This window comes from Centruroides sculpturatus, unplaced genomic scaffold (genome assembly GCF_000671375.1).
Source record: "Centruroides sculpturatus isolate CEXI.00-Female unplaced genomic scaffold, Cexi_2.0 scaffold597, whole genome shotgun sequence".
NCBI classification, from domain to species: Eukaryota; Metazoa; Arthropoda; class Arachnida; order Scorpiones; family Buthidae; genus Centruroides; species Centruroides sculpturatus.
In genome coordinates, this window is record NW_019384690.1 from 7,904 (window position 1) to 32,107 (window position 24,204).

Genomic DNA, 24,204 nt, shown 5'->3' on the forward strand with positions numbered 1-24,204 from the left:
GGCGTTTTTGATGCTAACGACCGATCTGGAACTTTAAAACTGCGCGTTAAGATCTACGTGGGAAAAACTGCTTTGGAGACTTTGGTCTTGATTGAAGGATTTAAAACTTCTGAGCAAGTTTTAGAGGAAAAAAAACGGGAAAACGATGCATTTTTGAACGATTTACTTGAGCTGGTAACCCGTAAGTGGTCCGTTAGTGAGTTGTCTGATAGACGTCCTTCTGAGTTCGCAGGACGGAGCAACTTAACTTTTAAAAACTTAGGTCTTTGACAAATTCCTGAGCAAAAAAGTTTGGGAACTATTTTTGCGTTAGAGACTTTGGAGCACGACGATGATAACGGTACGCTTAAAGTGNGATCTTTCTGAAAACGCCGAGTACAGCGTTGCCCGCGAAAGACAAGGCAAGATTGAGGACCGGATTCGCGAAATCAACGCTATCTTAGACAACTCGCAAATCTTGACTACTAGCACTTCGCACTCGACTAAGTCAAAGAGCGAAGAAGTGCGGATCGGATGCGAACTCGTTTTAGAACATCTTAAAACCGGCGAACGCCAATCGTACAAGATCGTCGGAACTTTGGAAGCCGACCCGTTCAGTCAACCTCTAATCAAAGTTTCTTATGAATCGCCTTTGGCCCAAGCGGTTTTAGGCAAACACAAAGGCGATGTGGTTGAAGTTGACGGACGCCAGAAATACCAAGTCAAAATCGTAGCCGTTAAAAATTAACTGCGGGGTTAAAAATGACTAAACAAAAGCAATTAACCGTTGATGCGCGAATCTCACAAGTAATTTATACCCACGAGCAAATTGTCAAAAGGTGTCAGGAACTAGCGCTTTGAATTGACCAAAATTACCGGACTAGTTCTTCCCTAGTTTTGGTCGGACTGCTCAAAGGTTCGATTCCGTTTTTAGCTGAGTTAATTAAGCACATTCACGTTGACCACGTGATGGACTTTATGACCGTCAGTTCTTTTGCCGGCGGAATGTCGAGCACTGGGCAAGTTAAAGTGGTAATGGACTTACACAGCGATATTAACGGCAAGGACGTTTTAATCATTGAGGAAATTATCGACTCTGGCCAAACGCTTTTTAAAATCGTTGAATTACTGAAAACACGTCAGCCGAAAACTTTAAAAATCATGACTTTACTCGACAAAAAAACCAACCGAACAGCGCCGGTTGAAGCTGACGTTTTCGGGTTTGACGCACCCAACCTTTTTTACGCCGGATTCGGCCTAGATGTCAAAGAAAAACTGCGAAATTTGCCTTACATTGGCGTTTTTGACCAGTCTAAGTTCAATTCGTTGTAAAAATTTTATCTCATTTTTATTGTATAATTATTACTGCTATGATCAAGGTTCAAAACTTACGTTTTAAGTACGCTCAAGCCGGTGGTTACGCTCTGGACGGCGTAACTCTGCAAATTAAATCCGGTAAGTACACCGCGATCGTGGGCCACAATGGTTCTGGTAAATCGACTTTATCTAAAATTCTAGTCGGACTGGCGCCTCCTACCAGCGGCGAAGTTTGGGTGGATGACATCTTACTTTCGCGCAAAAATCTTAAGAAAATTCGGTCTCGAATCGGGATGGTTTTTCAAAATCCGGAGAACCAATTTATCGGCGCAACGGTTGAAGACGACATCGCTTTTGGTTTGGAAAACAAACTTTTGCCCCGCCGGGTAATGCACGAAAAGGTGCGTAAGTACGCTCAAAAGGTCAACATGTTGGACCACTTAAGTAAAGAACCCCAAAATTTGTCCGGTGGTCAAAAACAACGCGTAGCAATCGCAGCTACTTTGGCGATTGATCCAAAAATCGTTGTTTTTGACGAAGTCACTTCCATGCTTGATCCCAAGGGGAAACGCGAAGTTTTGGAGATCATGGAGGAACTTAAAAAAGACGACGGCAAAACTTTAATCGTGGTCACCCACGACATGGATGAAGCGGTTTTAGCCGACGAAATAATCGTCTTAGCTGGTGGGAAGGTAATCGCTAAGGGCGATCCCCACGCGATTTTATCGAACCAGAAAATTATTAAACAGGCCAAAATTGAGAGTCCGTTCATTTACCGCGTAGCAACCGCGCTGGGACCGGAGATAACCGCGCCCACCTTTTCCAAGACGCAACTACTGGGGAATTTATGCAAATAAAAACGACCGATCTCTCCCACACTTACGCGCTCGGAACGATTAGTGAATTTACCGCTTTGAAAGACGTTTCGGTTACTTTCAGTTTGGGAGAGTTTATCGCTATCATCGGTCACACCGGTTCGGGTAAAACAACTTTAATTGAACATTTAAACGGATTGCTTAGACCAACCCGAGGTCGGGTGGCGATTGGCGAAATAGTTATTGAAGGCGGTCGTCGTCGCGCGGCCAAAATTAAAAACATCAACTCGATTCGCAAACGCGTCGGGGTTGTGTTTCAGTTCGCCGAGTACCAACTTTTTGAGGAAACAATCGAAAAAGACATCATTTTTGGGCCTCGTAACATGGGTGTGTCTTTGGTTCGCGCCCAAGCACTTGCTAAGGAGTACATCAAACTAGTCGGTCTGCCCGAAGAATACTTGCAGCGCAGTCCCTTTGCTCTTTCAGGCGGTCAAAAACGCCGGGTGGCTCTGGCGGGAATCTTGGCGATGGAGCCCGACATTTTGATTTTTGACGAGCCAACTGCTGGTCTTGACCCAGAGGGTAGCCGCGAGATGTACGGCATTTTTAAAGAGCTAAACGCCAAAGGTAAAACAATTGTGGTCGTGACGCACGATCTTGACAAAGTTTTGTCCTACGTTAAGCGCACAATTGTCTTACGTCACGGTCAAATTGCTCGCGATGGTAACACGCTTGATGTGCTGTACGACCGCGCTTTTTTGCTTGAAAACGAACTCGAGCCACCTAAACTCGTTTCCCTAGTTGAGGAGTTAGAAAATTGCGGTTTAAAAATTGGTCGCGTCAGCGATTTGAACCAACTGGTTCGACGAATTAAATTAGCCCGAGGTAAGCAAGATGAATAGCGTCACAATCGGTAAATACATCCCAGGCAACTCGTTTGTTCACAAGTTGGATCCGCGCGTGAAACTGCTGGTTAACATTTTGCTAATCGTTTTGGTTTTCCTAACGAGCAGTTTAATTATGCAAACGATTTTTTTAGCGCCGATCATGCTAGCTTTCCTATTTTCGCATTTACGCAAAACTTTACTCATCTCTTCGCTCAAACCAGTCGTTGCGATCGGGTTGTTCATTTTCGTGATCAACCTTTTCATACTTGGCAAAACTGGTCAAGTCGGCGAAACTTACGGATCGTGGTGGAAATTCACTTTGTCTGACCGGGCGATCCAACTATCACTTCTGATCATGATCAGAATTTACATCATGATTTTGACGACGACGCTTTTAACGGCTACAACTTCGCCGATGGCGTTAACCCGAGCGATCGAAGACGTGCTTTTTCCGCTGCGTCTATTACGCATCAAAGTTCACATTATCGCCCTCATCATCGCGATTGCGCTCCGCTTTATTCCGACTTTGTTAGAGGAAGCGCAGCGAATTATGAAAGCTCAAGCTTCGCGCGGAGTTGACTTTAAAAACGGCAATCTAAAAACAAAGGCCAAATCGCTGGTGACGCTAATTATTCCGCTTTTTGTTTCCGCCTTTACTAAGGCTGATGACCTAGCTTACGCGATGGAAACTCGCGGCTATGATCCTTACGAAAAACGCTCTCGTTACCGTGTTTACGTGCCTGGTTGAACCGACTACTTAGTGGTCTTGTTTTACGCGGGAATGATCGCTCTGGTGGTTTTGTTTTTAAACGGCCAAGTTCCGATTCCGACTTGGATAAGCTAATGCAGTGGTACCCGGGCCACATGGCTAAGGCCAGCCGCCAAATTGCGGAAGTCAAAAATAACGTTGACCTCTTTATCAACGTCTTAGACGCGCGAATTCCGCGGACAAGTTATAACCAGTACCTAGTTGACCTAATTGGCCAAAAACCGCAAATTTTAGTTTTGACCCGCAAACACCAAAGCGACCTAGCTCGGCTAGCCGAAATGGAAAAGGAGTTTAACCGAATTGCTCCTTGGGTTGTAGTGGATTTAGACGATCCTTTGGCCGCTAAACAAATCAGCCAAAAAATTAAGCAAGTTTGAAAAGGCAAATCGATTCGCTTACCTAAAATTTTTGTGGTTGGTTTGCCTAACGTCGGTAAATCTCGTTTAATCAACACTTTGGTCGGTCGCGCTAGTGCACCGGTCGCCCGCCTGCCAGGCAAGACGCGGGGATGACAAGTTGTTAAATCCAAGTGAGCTTGAATTTTTGATAACCCGGGTGTTTTGTGACCCGAAGTTTCTGAGCCAGACAAGGCGACCAAACTGGCGGTTTTGGGCTTGGTTAGCGACCGGGCGATTGACCAAAAAGAGACTTTTTACCGCGCTTACCAACTGATGTCGAAACTTTATCCCACTAAAATTGAGTCTTTAAACTTGGACCCGGCTCAAGATGAAAAACAAATCGCCGTTAACTTAAAAAAGTACGCCAAAATGCGGGGTTTTTACCAAAAGGAGCGGCAAATTGACTTGCCGCGAACTTACCAAAGTTTTTTCAAGTGAATTCAAAACTCAAGCGGTTTAACGCTTGATTAAGATAAAATGACTGACGTGGATTTAAAAAAATTGATCCGAACTTTTCCCGACTTTCCCGAACCAGGCATTGAATTTCGCGACATTTCGCCACTTTTAGCCGACGGCAAGGCGCTTCACTACACGGTTCAAAAGTTGGCCGAGTTTTGTCAAGAAGCTGATCTAATTGTTGGTCCGGACGCCCGCGGTTTCATTTTTGCGACGCCGGTAGCTTCAATTTTAAAAAAACCGTTCGTGATGGTTCGTAAGGCCGGTAAACTGCCGGGACCAGTTTTTAGAAAAACTTACCAGCTTGAGTACAACAAAACAACGCTGGAAATCCAACGCGACGCGATTAAGGCCGGCCAAAAGGTGGTCATTATTGATGACCTACTAGCTACGGGCGGAACAACCCGGGCGATCGTTGATTTAGTTGAGAAACACGGCGGGAAAGTAATTGGCGTTGTTTTTGTGGTGGAACTTATTCATTTAAAAGGTCGTCAAAAGTACCACGGAATTAGCACCCATTCGTTGATCAAGTATTAACGCTTAGCCGGAAACTTTGCTCGTTCATGCTATAATTGCTTGGATTATTAATTGGTTGGTATTAAACACAGCATTACCAACGGTAATGACTCTTGATTTTTAGGCGGTGGCATGACTTACAAAGGATGATTCAGATTACTAGCCGGGTTTTTTGCCACAGCTGCGATTTTCGGTTCGCTCGGCCTTGGTATCGCCTACGGTCTGCCCGATCAGTCGATAGCTAAAAACAAGTTGCGCACGGTTGTTAACGGCGTGAATGTGAACACTTGGTACCGTTTTGATGGCTCGTTTTCCTACGGATCAATCGCTTCTAACGAACCGCAGCGACCACTGATAACTCCCCAACTTGTTCGTCACTCTTCGCGGGGCGAAAATGCCCGGGTGGTTGATTTATCAAAGCCAGTTGGCGATGATTTTAACTTAAATCTCAAACCCTCTGAGCACGGTTTTAGTCAGTTTTGGAAACTTGAGTTAGCTTCCAAAGTTGTCCTGCGCCAAACTAACACCAACTTAGTTTTTGATAGCGACGCTGACGATCCCCAGTTAAAAAACTCGATTAATTCGCAGTTTTTCCGTCAATCGTTAGCAAGTCCGGCCACTTTGGCGATCGATTTTGTCGTTCGTCCCAATGTCCCTTGGGTTAACCATTTTGGCGAGCCAGCCACTAGTCCAAGCGGACAAATTTACTACGTCAAAGCGCTTGATTGGCTTTACGGCGCTTACCGAACGGGTCTGACCAACAACAACTGACGGCACGCCCCAGTCGACGCCAGCAACCCTTTTGGTGGTTACGGTGTTTTGCCAAAGGGTCAAGATCAGCAAAAGTGGAGCCAGCGTTGAAGCGAACAATCACGTCAAGCTTCGGTAATCGGTCGCTTTCGTCCTTTGGCGTCAACGACGGGCGGATTTTCCAACAACTATCTTTACGACATTTTTGGCGTCAAAAATTTGACCGAGTTGGTTACGCCTTTGCCAGGTCGTTCTGGCGCGGCTTTGTTAGGTAGTTTTGAGGGACAGCCGACCGTTTCAATTTCAGCTAAGGAAGGCGTTAAGAAAGCCGATTTTGGCCAACTTTTCAAAAAACTTTTGGACAGTTTAGAGTTTATTCCAGCCCCCTCAGGCTACATCCAAGATTACGCCAGCAAAGTTAGTCACGTCAGCGGCAATGGAGCTTCACTGGTTGTGCCTGATAAGTCAGATCCGGCGGTTGAAACTTCCGATATTAACGTTCGCAAGTACGGAATTTTTACTTACGGAACCGACTGGTCTAACACTCTTTACGCTGGGCCCTACTACGTCAAAAATAACAACCAGTTTCAGGTGGAGTTTGATTTAAACACTCACTACTGGAACGACGATTTTGTCAAGAGCGCGCGCAGCATCAAAAACATAATCTTTGATTATTCACCGCAAAGCGATAACAAAATTTTTGCCCAATCAATGTTTGAGCAGTACCGCCACGGACGGGTTTACTCGCTCGAACTTAACGATCTTGCTTCTGACAAAATTTTTGACATCAAAAAAGATCCGACTAAGTTTGGTCTTCGTTACGTCGATTCGCAAATTGACAACCGGTTTGTCAGCGATATTTTTCCGATTGCTTTGCCACTGCCCGGTCTTAGTCGGTACCACTTTAACGATAACTTCGCTCGTCTCTGGTTTGGTTCACCGCTGACTGATATCAGCGCCGGCAAAATGGAGCTAAGTCAATACTTAAAATCTTCGGCCGTCGCTTTTCGAAGCCAAATCATGGCCGCGATCAACTGGTACACTCAAAACCGTACCATGTCAAAACTTGACCAAACTGAACCCTGGTATCCGCCTTTGCCGCCCGATGCACCGGTGAGTGGCCAAACGTCTGAATCTGAAAATCCGCCTACTTTTTACGATTACCGCGATCAACTGAACACTTTGACATATTACGAACTCGGTTCCGATCAAATTTCCCTAGTGAAAAACACGGTTAGCATGCAAGAAAACCAAACTGTCTACCAAAGCACTTCCTCCTTGCAAGACAGCCTTAAATCGGCTGCTTTTGAAAAAATAGTGCCCGCCATCGCTCGGACCATCAAAACCGTGTTGGGCGATGATGTTCAGACAAAAATTGAGTGAACTTTTACCAATCGCTTTGTTAACATAGATGCCAACGGAACTCAAATGCTTCAGCAATTTGCCGAGGTTTTAAAAATGCTTAACCCCCAACTCGAGCCAAGCGCGGAAATTTATAACAACGCCGATGTTATGCGCAACTACTTGTTGGGGCAGGGGACTTGGTACTCGTTCCACAACTGGTCCCCCGATTACGCCGGAGCTGGGACTTGGCTCACAGGTTTATCGCGCGAACGTTTTGGAATCCACGCTTTAGCTTTAGCGAGTCTTAATTCAAATCTCGGTCAAAACACTCCAACGCTTGCTGACTACGGCCAGCGCCTCTCCGAGCGAATCACTTCCCAAATCTCGGAGCACTTTGCTGCTCGTCCTGATTTAGCCGACGTTTTTAAAGACCCTAGCGCAGTGAGTCTTCTAAGCAACGCTAAAGAAGTCAGTCTCAGCGCCCACAGTTTAATCAGCGATTCGCTCTTAGACGTGTCAAAGTACGAAAAATTGTCCGCGCCAGACCGCCTACTGGTTGATCGGGCTCGGGCTCAATTTCAAAACACAATTGCCAAGCTTGACTTTGAAGTTCAGCAAGAAGTTGACGACCAGTACTTTGTGAGCATCTTCAACGAGTACATGAGTTTAGTCGGTAATTTCTTTGGAACCCAGGAAATCGGACTACCCAACAAGCAAAAACCGATCGCTAAAGTTTGGCAACCTTGGCTGGTTGGGCACAGTCTCAAAAACGGTGTGGTTTATCTTCAAGACTACGAGGTCATCTAATGTTTAAATTCTTCTTAAAACGTCTTTTGCTGGCCGCTTTTGCTCTGATGGCGATTACGGTAATCGTTTACTTTTTAATGAGTTTAACCAACTCTTCGCCGATCGACCCCTTCGCTTACGATTCAACGGCTGATTACCAAGCCGCGCTGGAAAGCGCTGGCCTAGATAAGCCAGTCGGCACCCGTTTTCTAATTTACGTTCGCGATATTTTTACTGGCCGGGGATTTGGCAAAATTTACAAGGACGTGGGAGTGGAATCGATCCCGACTTTGTTTTTTGGTCCGCTCCGCTACACGCTTTGGGTGACAGTGCCAGCCTTTTTGCTGGCTATATTCTTCGGTTTTTTGCTCGGCGCTTTAGCAGGCTATAAACGCGGAACTTGGGTTGACGCTTTGATCAACGTTTTCGTAATCTTCTTTTCCGGGGTGCCGGCGTTCATTTTGGCCGCTCTGGCGCTAGCGCTGGGCGGCGCTATCAATTGGCCAACTGCTTTCGTTAAACCGGAAAACGGTGGTTACAAACAAATGATTGTTTCCTTGCTAATTCCAATCGCAGTTATGAGTCTCTCATCGTTAGCAATTTACACCTACTACACCCGCAACGAAATTGTTTCAGTCCTCAATTCAAACCAAGTCATGATCGCCCGCTCCAAGGGACTTGACGAATGGCAAGTGTTTAAAAAACATGTCGCGCGCAACGTGGCAATTCCGCTTGTTTCAATCATGGTCCCTTCGTTCGCGGCTTTACTAGCTGGTTCGATTGTGATCGAGACCTTTTTCCAAATTCCCGGTAGTTCTCAAATTATCGTTAACGCAGTCAAAGACGCCGAATACAACGTGGTGATGTTTAACACACTTTTCTTTGTTTCGCTTGGTTTGCTGCTCGGTATCATTACCGATATGCTCTACTTATGGCTTGATCCGCGGATTAAATACGCTTCGGCCACCGATCTGCGCTTAATTCGTTACTTGAGAGCTCGGCGTCTGCGCCGATCAAACCAAAAAATCGGTGTTTCCCGAACTTACGAAACGCTTGAAGGAGACAAATAATGGCTCGTCCGCCGCAAAAACCGCCGCTCCGTTTTGACTTTAGCAACTACGAATTTGACTCCAAACAACTTCGTCTTGCGCCGCCGAGTCAACTCAACCAAACTTTAGCCGAAGTGCCGGGCCAACCGACTACCAACGTCAAACAGGTTTTGAAGCGGTTTTTCTTTAACCCCTACGCCACGATCGCGTTAATCGTTTTAAGCGCCATCGTCTTAATGGCACTGATCGTGCCTTTTGCGTCCCAGTACTCGGAAATGGGCGCGATTTCGAGCGGTAAATCCGGTCTGATCTCATTTTTGCCTCCCAACTGGCTCAACGGCGGCCAAAGCGTGCAAACAATCACCGGCAGCGACGATTCTTTTCTGCAAGATTTAATTAACGAGGGAATTATTGACGGCAATCATCTTGGCAAATATATTCACGTCGGACCATCGGGTGAAATGCAAGTTAGTTTTAACCCTTGGAGTTATTTAAATAGTCTTGATGGCACCAACCACAATTTAATTCTTGGCTCAGATGCAGTCGGTCGAGACATCTGAACTCGCCTTTGGATCGGGACTCGTCAATCTTTGCTCCTAGGTTTAATGGTCGCTTTAGTGGAGGCCACGATCGGAATTATCGTCGGTGCTTACATCGGGTTCCACGCTGGTAGCCGTCTCGATAACTTCCTAATGCGGATCATTGAAATCATCGGTTCGGTACCAGCTATCATTTGGTTTATCGTGCTGATGTTTATTTTCCCACCTAGTTTTTGGACGATGTTTTTAGCGCTCGTGATTGTGGGCTGAACTTCTCCGGTCGCCCGCACCCGGGTTTTTATCATCAAGGTCAAAGACTCGGAATACATTAAAGCGGCCGAATCGATCGGAGTCAGCCAAAGCGGATTAATTTTTCACCACGCGCTTCCCAATATTTTGGGGAAACTGCTGGTCGGAGTGGTTTTGCGAATCCCGGCCGTGATTTTTACCGAGGCCGCCCTGGCGTTTCTGGGCCTAGCTCCTTCGGTCCAGCGCGCTACGCTCGGCAACTTAATTAACGACGCCAAAGGTTACATTGAAAATTGGTGGTACTTATTGGCTCCAACGACGGTTATTTTGATGATTACCATTTCAATGCAACTAATTGCTAACGGACTTCACGACGCTTTTGATCCGCGGACAACGAGGTAATGATGAGAAAGCAAGCCGCAAACAATTTCAACCATTCGATTGATGCAACCACGCCGATTTTGTCGGAAACAAGTGTTTTTCTGCCCGTTGACGGAAAAACTCTCTTGGAAGTGCGTAATTTGCGGGTCTTTTTTAAATCAAAACGCAAAGTGGTCAACGTGGTGCGCGGAGTGGACCTAAAAATCCAACGCGGTGAAATTGTCGGGATTGTCGGCGAATCTGGATCAGGCAAGTCGGTCATGACCAAGGCTTTGCTCAACATTAACCCCGGCACAATCACCGTTGCCGACTCGGCTCGCCTCCACCTCGAGGACCAGTCTTTCGTCGATCTTGACAAACTGAAAGACTTTACCGGTGTGCGCGGTTCAAAGATCGGTTACATTCCCCAAGATCCGATGTCGTCGCTCAACCCGACCCGCAAAATTTGAAAACAAATCCAAGACGTGTTACTTTTATTCCGGAAAGATCTCAAAACCAAGGCGGATCGAATCAATTACATGGTTGAACTTTTAACTAAGTTTGGCATGCGAAACGCCCGCGAGCGAATTTTTCAGTATCCGCACGTGCTCTCGGGCGGAATGAAACAGCGGGTTGTGATCGCGATGGTGGTCGCTTGTCGCCCAAGTTTGATTATTGCTGACGAGCCAACCACCGCGCTTGACACAACTGTTCAAGCTTCGGTTTTGGAGCTTTTGGAAATGATCCGCCGCGAGTACAATATCTCAATCATCTTCATTTCGCATAACATTGCCGTGGTGGCTAAATTTGTCAACTACATCTACGTTGTTTACTGCGGCAAAATCGTGGAACGAGGCACCAAACAAGAAATTTTGACCGATCCGCGGCATCCCTACACGTGGGCGCTTCTGTCAGCGTTGCCCGACCAGTCGGAAGATAAGCTAGATTCGATTCCCGGGCGACCGCCTTCGCTTGAACATCTGCCGGCCGGCGATCCGTTTGCCGCTCGCAATCCCTACGCGCTTGAGGTTGACTTTCGCGTCGAGCCGCCTTTAATCCCGATCACCAAGACTCACGCAGCGGCGACTTGACTGCTCCACCCTAAGGCACCTAAGGTGACTGTGCCAGCCCGCGTCAAAAAGATTATGCAACAGTTCAAGCGCGTCTTTGGACGCTCAAAACAGCGAGGAGGATCCGATGATTCGTAAAAAAAGCGGTCAAACACCGAAGCCGATTTTAAAAGTTAACGGTCTCACCAAAACTTTTAAAGCCCGCAGTCGTTTTCACCGCGCGCTGGACAGCGTTTCCTTTCAGCTTGACCGCGGTAAAGTTTTGGGAATCATCGGCGAATCTGGATCGGGAAAAACTACCATCGGCCGGGCGCTAATTAGAATTTTGCCGAGCTTTTCCGGGTCAATTCAACTCGATGGACAAATTGTTTCGGGCCGTAAAATCACCCGTTCCACGCGGCGTTTTTTACACCGTAACATGCAGATGATTTTCCAAAATCCGCATTCTTCGCTCAACCCGACGCGCAACATTTTCTCAATTCTAAAAGAACCGCTGGTCGTTAACAACACGATCAACGATTCGATCAACGATATTTTGACTGACTACCGCAAAGTTAGTTGCTATTTCAAGTGGACTTTTCTGCTCAAAAAATACCAAAGCGCGCTTGAGTTTAACCAGAGCACGACCTTTTTATTTGAAAAACAAATGGACCAAATCATCAGCCATCTCCAGCGTCTTGAGATCGCAAAATTTGCTACCGCTGAAGAAGCGCTCGGTGAACTTTTGGCCAGTTACTACGGTCAAAAGCACCACCTTTACCAAACCATTTCTAACCAACTTGAAGCTCTCAAAGACAGTCTAGTTGATTTTTACTACGAACACCAGAAAAAGTTTCGCCAAAACAAGCTTAATCCCGAAGAAACTAATCTCAACCTCGCGCGCCAGCAGTATGAAAAAGCCCGCGTCCAAGTTTCGCGATCGAGCGAGGCGATCAAAATTGACCAAGAAATGGCCGATTTAAGAGTCAAACTCGGCCAAAAGTACGCCCAAATTAACCAGCGTCTAGCGGTCAACGGTCAAATTATCGCGTCGCTGATTGAAGAAATCCGTTTAGCTAAGGCTAACTTTAAGCAGAAGAAGCGACTAGCCCAAACCGTCCAGGAGCACAACCTTTACTTAGTCAACTACTGGGCGAACGTGATTTGCTTGCGGTTTTTTCGCACCCGCTTCGCGGGCAACTTAACTTACCTATCCGAAGAACACCTTTACGAATTAAAGAACAATTTAGAAAAGCAGACCGGTCAAATCTTCAAAAACTCTAGTAGTCTCATTTACACTTCTCAACGCATCAGCGCGAAAGTGTTGCAGTTTATCGTCGATGACTTAATTAGTGCTTCTTTAAAAGTGTTTAAAGAGGCCTATGATTTTGCCGCCCAACGCAAAAAGTTAGCTCGTCAAGAAATCATCGCTATCAAAAATAAAATTGACCAGTTAAAACGTGACTTAAAAGGCACTCCATTTCCGCCGGCCATCACCCGCGAAGAGTACGAACAGGAAAAGTTTCGTTACAAGCAAGCTTGGTGAACTTACCAAAACTGAGTCGAAGGTCAACTCAAAAAACTTCAGTTTGAACTGCGCGAACTGAAAAAACGGGTTCAACACTCGCTCAGTGCCCGCGAAAAAGTCTTCGTCAGTCAAAGTCGCAAAGCCCACCAAATTTTCAACCACAAGTGGAAGCAAATTCTCAAAATGGCTCGGCGCGACGTCAGTCAGTACAAAAAGGCGGTTAGCGAACTGAAACGCAACCCCAACTGGGATTTTAAAAGTCAAAATCTTTCTAAAAACGTGGTTAAAAAAATTGACTACCAACTCAAGCACCGCTTTGATCGGAAAGCGATTAAAGTCGAATTGCTCTCCCTCAAGCAAAAACTAAAAAGTTTCAAAGTTCAAATTAAGGAAAAGCACAGTTTAACCAAACTGCTTAAACTTGATTTTAAACGCCAACAACGCGACATCAAAATCGTTTTTGAACTTTTTGAGAAAACCGGCCAATCCCAACTTAGTTTTGATTTGCCCGACCTACTTTACAAAACCAAAATTTACCGCGCGCTCCGCGAAGTCGGCCTTTCGCGTGAACATGCTTACCGTTACCCGTTTGAGTTTTCCGGCGGGCAACTGCAAAGAATTGCGATCGCTCGGGCGCTAATTACCCGTCCAAAGGTGATCATTGCCGACGAGCCCATTGCTTCGCTTGACATCTCAATTCAAGCCCAAATTGTCAACTTGCTGCGCGATCTAGCGACTAAAAATAACATCGCGATTATTTTCATTGCCCACGACTTATCGATGGTTGAACACATTGCCGACGAGCTTTTGATTATTCACCTGGGCAAAGTGGTTGAAAGCGGCGCGGCTGAGACGGTCTTTGAACGTCCCGTTCATCCCTACACGAAAAACCTTTTCCAAGCCATCCCCACGATTGAAAATGCTAACAAGCCGTTTAAAGAGGGTAACTTCGGTCTGCAATACTTAGATGAATACTCGCTGGTTAACTCTCCCCACTACTGACAGGTTGACGAAAACCACCTCGTTTTAGGGAGCGAAAAACAAATCAAAAAATGGAGCCGAGCGGCCAAAAAACCGCTCACTAAACTGGTTAATTCCCATCAAAAGGCGCCCCAGCATTCCCAATCAACCACGGTGGTTTTGCCCCTTGACTTCAAAAAACAAATCGCTCAAATCGAAAAAGCCCGCCGGTTCGCCTTTGAAGTTGAAACGAAAAAAACGCCGCGAAAATCGGCTCAATCAACCAAAGTCCGCGGACCAGCCTTCTACAACTTTTGAACCCGCCGCATCAAAGTCGGTAACTTAGAACACAAACTTTACCAGGGAGCCGCCTTTAAAACCGAGCCGGCCAACAGCGCCAAGCGGATCCGCAAAGATGGCTAAATTAAGGCTAGCCGGACTAACTTACTCGCTAGTCGGATGGATTCTCTGGGTGACAATTTTCCTAATTGCTTTCTTGGTGAGAAAAAGTCCCCACCGCCTGCTAGACGCACTGGTAATCGCGAGCGGAATTTTAAGCGCTCTTTGCCTACTGGTGATGGTTTGACGCTGGGGTTTTTTAGAACGGACCAGTCTTTGAGTTTGAAATTACTACCGCCGCAAACTGACCGATCGGCAGAGCCGTCCCAAGTACAGCGCCAAAACTCTCGCTCAATACCGGGAAAGAGTTGGTCAAATCAGCTACTGGCCAATTCTACTCAATTTCGCGGTTTACCTAGGCATCCTTATCACGGCCATCTTAGTCGGTCTTTAGAGTTAGCCAACTAATTTAGGTAAAATTAAGTCAACTAACCTAGATTAGAAAGTGAGCAAATTGTGGCTAACCAAATCCAAGTTTTTAGCGAAATCGGCCGATTACGCAAAGTTTTAGTGCACCGACCCGGCAAGGAAGTTGAACGTCTTTATCCGGAAGTTTTCGGTCCCCTTCTGTTTGACGATGTGATGGACCTGCCAATCGCGCAGCAAGAGCACGATGACTTTACCCAAAAACTAACCCAGGAGGGCGTGGAAGTTTTTTACGTGGAAAAACTGGTCGCCGAAGTGCTTGACAAAAATGAGAACTTGCGCGGGCAACTAGTCAGCGAATTTTTGGCTCAAGCGCAGGTCAGTGACCCGGTGCTTGTCAAAGCCATTAGTCAGTTCTGGTTAAAAATTAAGTCCAACTTAGAGCTGGTTCAAGCTCTGATAGCAGGCGTGAAAAAAACTGAAATTAAGACCGATTTTAGCGCCAGTTTAGCGGCGCAATTTTTACAGAACGATCCCTACCCTTTTTACGTGGATCCGATCCCGAACTTGCTTTTCCAACGCGACACTTTAGCTTGCGTTTACGGGGCGGCTAACATCAACAAAATGTGAGCTGAGACACGGCGCCGCGAAGCGATTTTTTACTACTACCTCAAGCAGTATCATCCCGAGTGACGCGACGTTCCCCTTTTGTTTGATTCTAAGACCGACGCGGGACACATTGAGGGCGGAGACATTTTAGTCATCAGTCCCCAGACTTTGCTTGTCGGCGTCAGTCAGCGGACCAACGGAGCCGGTCTAGAAAGTTTTGCCCGCAAAGTTTTCGGTCGTTTTGACCAGGCCGAGCAAATCATTGGCGTGACAATTCCCAAAGAACGCGCTTCAATGCACCTTGACACGGTTTTGACCCAAATGGATCAGGACAAGTTTTCAATTGACGCTGACATGGCTCAACTTGAGTACCAAATTTACGAGTTAACGCCGGCTCAAAGCGGGACGATCAAAATTAAAATCTTTAAGTCAAAAATTCAAAACTTGCTGGAAAAGTATCTCAAACGCAAAATTAAACTGGTAATTGTGGGTGGCGGTGATCCGGTTCGTGCCAAGCGCGAGCAGTGAAACGACGGCGCCAACTGTCTGACAATTAGGCCGGGCGTAGTGGTAACTTACGCGCGCAACTGGGTCACTAACGCCGAGATGGAAAAAGCCGGTGTCAAGGTGATTCGGGTCAGGTCAAGCGAACTTTCGCGCGGTCGCGGTGGTCCGCGTTGCATGTCAATGCCGCTTTGACGCGATTTAATTGACCAACCGAAGAAACGAGCGGCGAAAGAAGGAAAAAATGGCTAATTTAAGGGGCAAAAGTTTTTTAAAAATCATTGACTTAACCGACCAGGAATTCAAGGACTTACTCAAACTATCGCACACGGTTAAAAAGCAAAAAAAGAGCGGACTGCTTAACCCGGTTTTAAAAGGTAAAAACATCGTCTTGCTTTTTCAAAAAGACTCAACTAGAACGCGTTGCGCTTTTGAAGTTGCCGCTCACGACTTGGGTATGGGCGTGACTTACCTAGGTCCCTCAGGTTCGCAGTTTGGCAAGAAAGAATCAACGGCCGACACCGCCCGGGTGCTCGGCAAAATGTTTGACGGAATCCAATTTCGTGGCTACGCCCAGGCTGACGTGGAAACGCTCGCGACTTACTCGGGCGTGCCAGTTTGAAACGGACTAACTGATGAGTGGCACCCGACCCAAATGGTGGCCGATTTTATGACCATTCAAGAGTTAAAAGGTCAAGACCTACGCGGACTAAAAATTGTTTTTGTCGGCGATGCGCGCAACAACGTGGCTAACTCTTTGATGGTTAGCGCCGTCAAACTCGGGATGCATTTCACCGCCTTGGCGCCCAAAAAACTTTTCCCCGATCCCGCGCTGGTTAAAAAGTGTCAAACCATCGCCGCTAAAACTTTCGGTTCGGTCACTTTGACTGACGACATTAAATCGGGTCCAGCCGGAGCGGATGTGATTTACACCGACGTTTGAGTTTCGATGGGCGAATCGGACTGAGACAGTCGTCTCCAACTACTTCACGATTACCAAGTCGACATGGCCATGCTTAAGCGCGCCAAGAGAGACGTGATTTTTCTCCACTGCCTGCCGGCCTTTCACAACGATCAAACCCAGGTCAGTCAAGAAATGGGCCAAAAATACGGTGGCAAGTATCCGCGCGTTAAAGACGGGGCTTTTGAAGTTAGCGACGAAGTTTTTAACTCAACTTACTCGCACGTCTTTGAGCAAGCGGAAAACCGTCTGCATTCGATTAAAGCGATTATGCTGGCCACAATCGGAGCTTAGCGATGGAAACTAAAAAAACTCGTAAACGTTACATTCCGAGCGCCTTTACGATTATTTTCGCGATGATGATCGTGTTTGTGATCGCCTCGTGGATCGGTGCGCCGTTTAGCCAGGAAATTAAGGGCGTGGGGATCTTGGACATTTTTACCGCTGCTTGGCACGGTTTTGCCAGCAAAGCGGAAATTATTCTCTTTATTTTTGCGATCGGCGGCACGCTGGGAGTGATGACAAGGTTAAAGGCAATCGACGGCGGAATTCAAGCGCTTGTCAACGCCTTGCGGGGCAAAGACAAAATCTTGATCATAGTCTTAATGCTGATCTTTGGTTTAGGCGGAACTACCTACGGTATGTGGGAAGAAACAATCGCTTTCTTCCCGGTTTTGATCCCGATTTTCGTCAAACTTGGTTACGGCCCTTTTATGGCCGTGTTAGTCGTTTTAGTCGGTGCCGGAACGGGTTGTTTAGCTTCGACGATTAACCCGTTCGCGGTTTCAACTGCGATCGACGCGATTGTTAAAGTCAACGTGGAAGGTGAAGCGCCGTTTGGAGACTTTGCCCAAGGCGTTGGTCAAGGAACGCGCTGGCTAGCGTGGGTTATTTACGAAGTTTGTGCCATCGGACTAGTGATTTACCTCGGCAGCGTTTTAAAACGTCGTAACGGTCAACTGGCTGGTTTAAACACGGAAACGATCGCCCGCAAATTCGCTAGTTCTGAAAAAATTACTTTCACTTTGCGACGTAAAATCGCGCTCGGACTTTTTATGTTTGGGTTTGTGATCATGATTTTAGGATTTTTGCCTTGGCAGTCGTTTTTCCCGAGTCTAGAGTCTGACCAAGGTTGGTGAAACGCTTGGATGTGGTGGCTAGCTTCGGTTGACGCCAACTCGGCTTGGGAACCACTCGGCGGTTGGTACTTTGTTTCGGTAGCCGGCATTTTTCTGATCATCAGCGTGATAATTTTCGCGGTTAGTTTTAACGACTTTGTCGAGAGCGAGCAAACTAAGGAAGAAACTTTTTTAGCGACTTATATGAACGGAGTCAAAGATGTTGTCGGTGTTTGTCTTTTAATTGGCGTGGCGGCCGGGTTAGGGATCATGCTCGAAAAAACTAACTTCGGGCCGATCATCGCCCGCTCAATTTCAAATCTAGCGGGAGCTAACCTAATTATTTGAGGTGTCAGCGTCTTTTTGATTTCGTTAGTTCTTTCGTTTTTGGTGCCCTCTACGAGCGGATTTTCATCGGCTTTCATGGGCATTTTCGCAACTGCCATCGCGCTAGGAACCGATCAAAGTCTCCAAAACGCGGCGCTCGCTTTAACGATCTTAGCTTTCATTTTTGCATCGGGAGTGATCAACTTGTGCGCGCCAACTAGCGCCGCCTTGATGGGCTACACGGCTTACAGCGGCGTGCCATACCCGGTTTGAATCCGCAACATTTGACCAGTCGTTTTAACTTACGCGCTTTTAGCCTTGCTTTTAATCATCACTTTCGGAGCGATTGCGAGCCAAGGGATGGTTTTCTAATGGCTAAAATAGTCGTTGCGCTCGGCGGTAACGCGCTTGGTAACACGCCCAGCGAACAGCGCCAAAAAGTTGCTCTGACAGCTAAGGTGATTAGCGATTTAACTCTTCAAGGTCACTCGGTCTTAGTTTGTCACGGCAACGGCCCCCAAGTTGGCATGATTAACAACGCCTTTCAAACCGCTTACTTAAAAAAGGAAATTCCCGAACCAATGCCGTTTGCCGAGTGCGGAGCGATGAGTCAAGGCTACATCGGTTACCACATTCAAAACGCGCTTCAAACCGAGTTCGCCCGAGCTAAAATTAATCGGCCGGTCGTCAGTCTGATTACCCAAACTTTGGTTGACCCAGCTGATCCAGCTTTTCAAAGTCCGAGCAAACCGATCGGAACTTTTATGAGTCAGACTGAGGCTCAAAAATTGGCTCAAAGTAGCGGCTGGGATGTCAAAGAAGACGCGGGTCGCGGTTGAAGAAGAGTCGTCGCTTCACCCGTGCCACAGACGATCGTGGAAAAAGAGAGCGTGAAAGTTTTGATGAGCCAAAAAGCGGTTGTGATCGCTGGTGGTGGCGGCGGCATTCCGGTCGCACTCGAAAAAGGTCGCTTAGTTGGTAAAGCGGCCGTGATTGACAAAGATTTAACGGCGGCTTTGTTGGCCGAGCTGATCAAAGCCGATCAACTGGTTATTTTAACGGCCGTGCCGGCGGTCAAAATTAACTACCAGCAAAAAGATGAAAAAGATCTCAAGACCGTTTCTCTCAAAGAACTGCGCACTTACGTTGACCAAAACCAGTTTGCCGCTGGTTCAATGCTGCCCAAGATCACAGCCGCGATTAAATTCGTGGAAAAAACCGGTCGGCCGGCTTACATCGGCAACCTAACCGATGCGGCTCAGATTATCGCTGGCCACGGTGGAACTAAAATCGTGGCCGATTAGTCTTGCTCGTCGCTCTGTAAATGCTTAATCAATTCTTCGAGCGAACTAGTTGTGGTGGCCGTTTTTCCGTGGAACCGCCAACTAACGTCTTGACGGCTAACTTCTTGGTCACCCACGATAATTTGGAGTTTACTTTTGCCGATTTGGGCGCTGCGAATGCGCTTGGTGAGTCTTTCGTCGCGCGCGTCAAGTTCGACCCGGAATCCAAGATTGGTTAGACGCTGAGTGATTTTTTCGGCGTAAGCAAGGTGTTTTTGGGGATCAACTGGGATAACGCTAACTTGACGCGGCGCTAATCAAAAAGGTAAGTTGCCTTTGGTCTGTTCGAGCAAAATCGCAATCAAACGTTCGTAAGTACCGACTAAACCGCGGTGGATAATGACCGGTTTTTGTTTTTTACCCGCCGAGTCGATAAAAAACAAACCAAATTTTTCCGGCAAAAGAAAGTCGAGTTGCAAAGTTGAAAGGGTGATTTCGTGACCGAGCGCGCTTTCAACTTGAATATCAACTTTTGGTCCGTAAAAGGCCGCTTCACCGATTTTTTTCTGGTAGGGAACTTTCAGTTTGTCAAGCGCTTTGGCGAGTTCGGACTCGGCCTTTTTTCACATCGCTTGGTCGGGGTAGTACTTGAGCTGGTCGCCCGGATCGTGGAGCGAGAGCGACACGTAGGCAATTTTGATCGCCAGGCGAGCGAGCACTTTTTCAATCATGCGGTAAGCGTTTTCAAACTCGGCTAGGATTTGGTCGGGCCTGGCAAAGATGTGCGCGTCAGTTAACTCCATCGACCTCACTCTTTCTAAACCGGTTAAAGCACCCGATTTTTCGTAGCGGTAAAGCTGGGCGTGTTCGCTGAGACGGAGCGGTAAATCGCGGTAAGAACGAAGTTTAAGTTGGTAAATTAAAACGTGGTGCGGGCAAGCCATCGGACGTAAAACAAATCTTTCGTGGTCAACTGCTAAAAGCGGAAACATGTCCTGCTGGTAGTGGGCGAGGTGGCCCGAAGTTTGGTAAAGCGAATCTTGACCAAGGCTGGGGGTTGATACCTCTTGAAAACCAAAACTTTTTTCAACTTGTCGAAAGTAACTTTGGAGCGCATTTTTAACCGCCATCCCGTGGGGTAATCAAATCGGCAAACCTTGACCGACTTGCGGATCAAAAGTAAAAATTTCTAATTCACGTCCGATTTTACGGTGGTCGCGCTCCTGACGTTCTGCCACCAGCGCTAAGTACTCGCTCAGTTTTTCCTTGGTTGGCCAGGCCGTTCCGTAGATGCGCGTTAGTTGGGGACGCGAAGAGTCACCCCGTCAGTAAGCACCCGCGAGTGAAAGCAGTTTGAAATGGGCGATTTGACTCGAACTCGCCACGTGGTTTCCTTTGCAAAGATCGCTGAAAACGCTCGCTTTACTCTGCGGATCAACCATGCCGTAGTAAGTGATCGTTTGGTTGGTCAAGATCAGTTCGTTTAGCTGTTCATTTTTAAAGGGCTGGCCCGCTAAATTGATCGGATCCACCAACTGGTAACGGTAGTTTTGCTTGGCTAAGCGGTGCATCCGTTTTTCGATCCGAGCTAGATCAAGCGGGGTGATCGGAGCGGGAAAGAGAAAGTCGTAGTAAAATCCTTCTTTGATGGCCGGTCCAAAACCGAGTTTGACGCCGGGAAAAAGTTGACAAACGCTGGCGGCTAAAAGATGAGCGGCGCTGTGGTTGAGGGCAGGATCGGCCTTAAACATAGCGTTATTATACTGGAAAGAGCCGGGCTCAAAATCTACTTGAGCAGTCAATCGGCTCCTTTTTGATCTTCGTAGACGAGTAGGTTTTCAAAGCCGGTTTGACGGTGAACTTCGTAAGTTAACAGCACGACTGAATTAGCTAGGTTCAGCGAGCGGCTAGCGGGTTGCATCGGAATTCTCAGGCAGCGCTGGGGTGCGCTTTGGAGGATACTTTTTGGTAGTCCAATTGACTCACGCCCAAACATCAGTCACACTTCACCTTGGTGAAGTGAAAAATCGTAATTGGCGTAGTTAGTTAGTCCGTAGCGCGTTAGGTAAACGATTTGACGCCCGCCGTACTTAAGGCGAAAAGTCTCGTAATCAACGTGAATTTCGTGTTCAATGTCGCTGATTCTCCGACCAGCGGCGGCGCGTTTAAGTAGCCGCGGATGAATGTCAAAACCAAGCGGACCAATCAGGTGCAGTTTAGCACCGGTCGCTTTGCAAATCCGGACGATGTTGCCCGTGTTGTTGGGGATTTCGGGTTGGTAAAGAACGACGTTAATTTTCATAACCAGCTGAACCAGAGTGCTTAGCGACTAGTTTGAGAATTTGAAGGGTGGTTTTGAAAGAGTACTTAGCCACTTTTCAAAGCACATTCGCGCCGTGTCTAAGCACTAACTGCTGACCGACTTGCACGATTTTCGGGTTGCTCGAACCAAGCGGAAATTTTTGGCCGTAGTAGCGACTTTGACTTTCCATCAACTTGATCAGCTTGGCCCGAGCCACGATTGAGGCCGCGGCCACGCAAATGTAACGGTTTTCAGCTTGCGTGACAAACCGAACCGGTCAATCTGGTCAAAAAAGCCCAAAATCACGGTGGTGGGCTAGTTTTTCAAAGTAACGTTGGATGCGAACGTAGCTGCTAACGCCGCCGTTTGTCTTAGCAAAATCGTCGACAATCGCTAGGTCAACGCCTTCCAATCGGTCGGCTAAAGCTAAGAGAGCTTGGAAGTGGAGCAACGTTTTTAACTCGTTGGCGTTGTACTTTTTGCTGAGATGGTTGTACTCGCTCTGGTTAAGGTAGCGCACGCTCGACTTGATTCGTTTTTTGATCAGTTCAAAAATTTGTAACACTTGGCGATCGCTTAGCTCCTTGGAGTCGCGCACGCCAAGACTCCGAAAGTAATCCCAGTTAGTCGGCGGCACAAAGACGGCCGCGACAACTAGCGGCGTAAAGTAATCACCGGCGCCAGTTTCGTCGCTGCCGATCACAATTTGACCGCGCTCGCTTTGTTTCATGTCCACATTATACTCGCAACAAGCTGGCGATAGTGGCTATAATTGCTAGTATGGTTGGCATCGATTTAACTACCATTAGTCGCTTTGAAAACGCCACTTCGGCGTTGGTGCGCCGAGTTCTTCACCCCCAGGAAATTGTTGCTTACGAAAAGAGTGCGGTCAAGAGTTTTTTCTTAGCCGAGCGCTGGGCGATCAAAGAAGCGCTTTACAAAGCCGACAACCAGTATTACCACTTTAATCGCGTCAAAATTGACCGCGTCGGACGCGTTTTTAAAGTGCCCGGTTTTGTGGTCAGCACTTCCCGTGAGGGCGACCAGTGCGTGGCGATTGTCGTGAAGGAATTTGACCGTGCCGATTAAGTTTAAAATCTTCTGCATGTTCCCCATCTTTGCTTGGCGTAACCACCGCGCCAAAGTGATCGCTCGCAAAATTAAAAAGTGGAAAGATGAATCGCGTTACAGCGAGCAGTGAAAAAACGACTTTGTCTTAAAAAGAGCCCGGCAGTACGCCAAACTCTTGAACGTTAAAGTGGTGGTTAGAGGTCGCGAAAACTTACCGCGTGGCGTGGCGCTTTTAACCCCTAACCACAGTTCGTTTCTTGATTCATCGATTATGCTGATCGCGCTTGCCTACCCGGGCGAGGACAAGCAAGAGCCCAACATTCAATCGGTTTACATTGCCAAGAAGGAACTCAAAAAAAACCGTTTCCGGGGCTATTTAGACATTTTGCACACTTTTTACATTGACCGCGAGAAACCGCGCGAAGCGATCAAAGTTTTCGGCGAATTCATCGACTACGCTAAGAAGAACAAAAAGTTAGCCGTTATTTTCCCCGAGGGAACGCGCACCAAGGACGGACTGATCTCGACTTTCCGTTCGGGCGCTTTTAGCTTGGCCAAAAAACACTACTTACCGATCGTGCCCGTGACCATTAATAACAGTTGGGGAATCGGCGACTTAACCCGCAAAGGCACATTGACAGTGGAAGTAGTTTTTGACAAACCGATTAAACCGGTTAGTTTTATTAACCAAGACGCCAAAACTTTGGCTGAGAGAATCGAAAACATCGTGAAACGAAACTGAAAACCACCGACGGTCGTACCGCGTAAAAATTCGCAGGAACGGCGGTTAGCTTAATGGAAAACCAGTACCAGCAAGGCATAATTCAAATCGACAACTTCCAAGGTCCTTTTGATCTTTTGCTCGCTTTAATCAAAGATAAAAAACTGGACATTTTTGAAGTTAACTTAGTCGACGTGGTCAACGAATACGTCAAAATCATCGAAAGTCTGGTCAATGAAAACGTTGATCTGGTTAGCGAATACTTGGTGATGGCCGCCTCGCTCATCAATTTAAAAGCTCGCCTACTTCTCAAAGAACCGTCTGAGAACAAAAAAGTTGCCAAGCAGACCCAAAGTTTGCTAACTCGGCTTTCAATTTACCAGAGCTTTAAAAATTTGGCGACCTTTTTAAAGGAACGGGAAGGGATCGGACTTAAGGTGTTAACTAAAAAAACCAGCGACATGAGCGAGTTTATTAAACCAGTTGATCCGACTCGACTTGATGGTCAAGGCAACGTGATTTGACTAATTCGGACCGTGAGGCAAATGTACGCTCGTCTTTACGCCCACAACTTACGTAAAACTACGATTAGCAAGTTTAACTGATCGGCCCAAGCGGCCCAAAAACGAATTCAAACTTTGCTGGCCAAGCAAAAAACGCTCAGTTTTACCGAGATTTTTAAATTGCCTTCTCTGCTCCACTTCGCCCAAACTTTTTTAACCATCTTGGACTTAGCTCGTAAGCAAGAAGTCAGTCTGGCTCAAGCCGAGCCTTACGCACCGATCAGCCTAA

The 24,204-nt window shown here is 47.0% G+C and overlaps 7 protein-coding genes across 7 annotated transcripts; 5 read left to right on the plus strand and 2 right to left on the minus strand.

Annotated features, from left to right (window-relative positions):
- Positions 1-331: 331 nt before the first annotated feature.
- Positions 332-727, plus strand: LOC111627135 (transcription elongation factor GreA-like). The gene has a single exon (XM_023370704.1). The coding sequence runs from the start codon at positions 332-334 to the stop codon at positions 725-727; it is 396 nt and encodes a 131-aa protein (XP_023226472.1).
- Positions 728-4,642: 3,915 nt separating this feature from the next.
- Positions 4,643-5,158, plus strand: LOC111627292 (adenine phosphoribosyltransferase-like). Its single transcript, XM_023370862.1, has one exon. The coding sequence runs from the start codon at positions 4,643-4,645 to the stop codon at positions 5,156-5,158; it is 516 nt and encodes a 171-aa protein (XP_023226630.1).
- Positions 5,159-18,406: 13,248 nt separating this feature from the next.
- Positions 18,407-19,339, plus strand: LOC111627136 (carbamate kinase-like protein YqeA). Its single transcript, XM_023370705.1, is given in 1 exon segment — positions 18,407-19,339. A coding segment is annotated over 1 exon segment (933 nt).
- Positions 19,340-19,363: 24 nt separating this feature from the next.
- On the minus strand, positions 19,364-21,069 carry LOC111627137 (threonine--tRNA ligase-like). Its single transcript, XM_023370706.1, is given in 2 exon segments — positions 19,364-19,384; positions 19,426-21,069. Coding segments are annotated over 2 exon segments (1,665 nt in total).
- An 837-nt stretch (positions 21,070-21,906) lies between these two features.
- Positions 21,907-22,350, minus strand: LOC111627138 (ribonuclease HIII-like). Its single transcript, XM_023370707.1, has one exon. The coding sequence runs from the start codon at positions 22,348-22,350 to the stop codon at positions 21,907-21,909; it is 444 nt and encodes a 147-aa protein (XP_023226475.1).
- A 612-nt stretch (positions 22,351-22,962) lies between these two features.
- Positions 22,963-23,433, plus strand: LOC111627140 (probable 1-acyl-sn-glycerol-3-phosphate acyltransferase). The gene has a single exon (XM_023370708.1). The coding sequence runs from the start codon at positions 22,963-22,965 to the stop codon at positions 23,431-23,433; it is 471 nt and encodes a 156-aa protein (XP_023226476.1).
- A 53-nt stretch (positions 23,434-23,486) lies between these two features.
- Positions 23,487-23,936, plus strand: LOC111627141 (segregation and condensation protein A-like). The gene has a single exon (XM_023370709.1). The coding sequence runs from the start codon at positions 23,487-23,489 to the stop codon at positions 23,934-23,936; it is 450 nt and encodes a 149-aa protein (XP_023226477.1).
- Positions 23,937-24,204: the final 268 nt, after the last annotated feature.

What these genes read in the sequence shown, in the direction of transcription:
- LOC111627140 (XM_023370708.1), top strand. Translation starts at nt 22,963, where the DNA reads ATGCTGATCGCGCTTGCCTACCCGGGCGAGGACAAGCAAGAGCCCAAC.
- LOC111627292 (XM_023370862.1), top strand. Translation starts at nt 4,643, where the DNA reads ATGACTGACGTGGATTTAAAAAAATTGATCCGAACTTTTCCCGACTTT.
- LOC111627138 (XM_023370707.1), bottom strand. Translation starts at nt 22,350, where the DNA reads ATGAAACAAAGCGAGCGCGGTCAAATTGTGATCGGCAGCGACGAAACT.
- LOC111627141 (XM_023370709.1), top strand. Translation starts at nt 23,487, where the DNA reads ATGGAAAACCAGTACCAGCAAGGCATAATTCAAATCGACAACTTCCAA.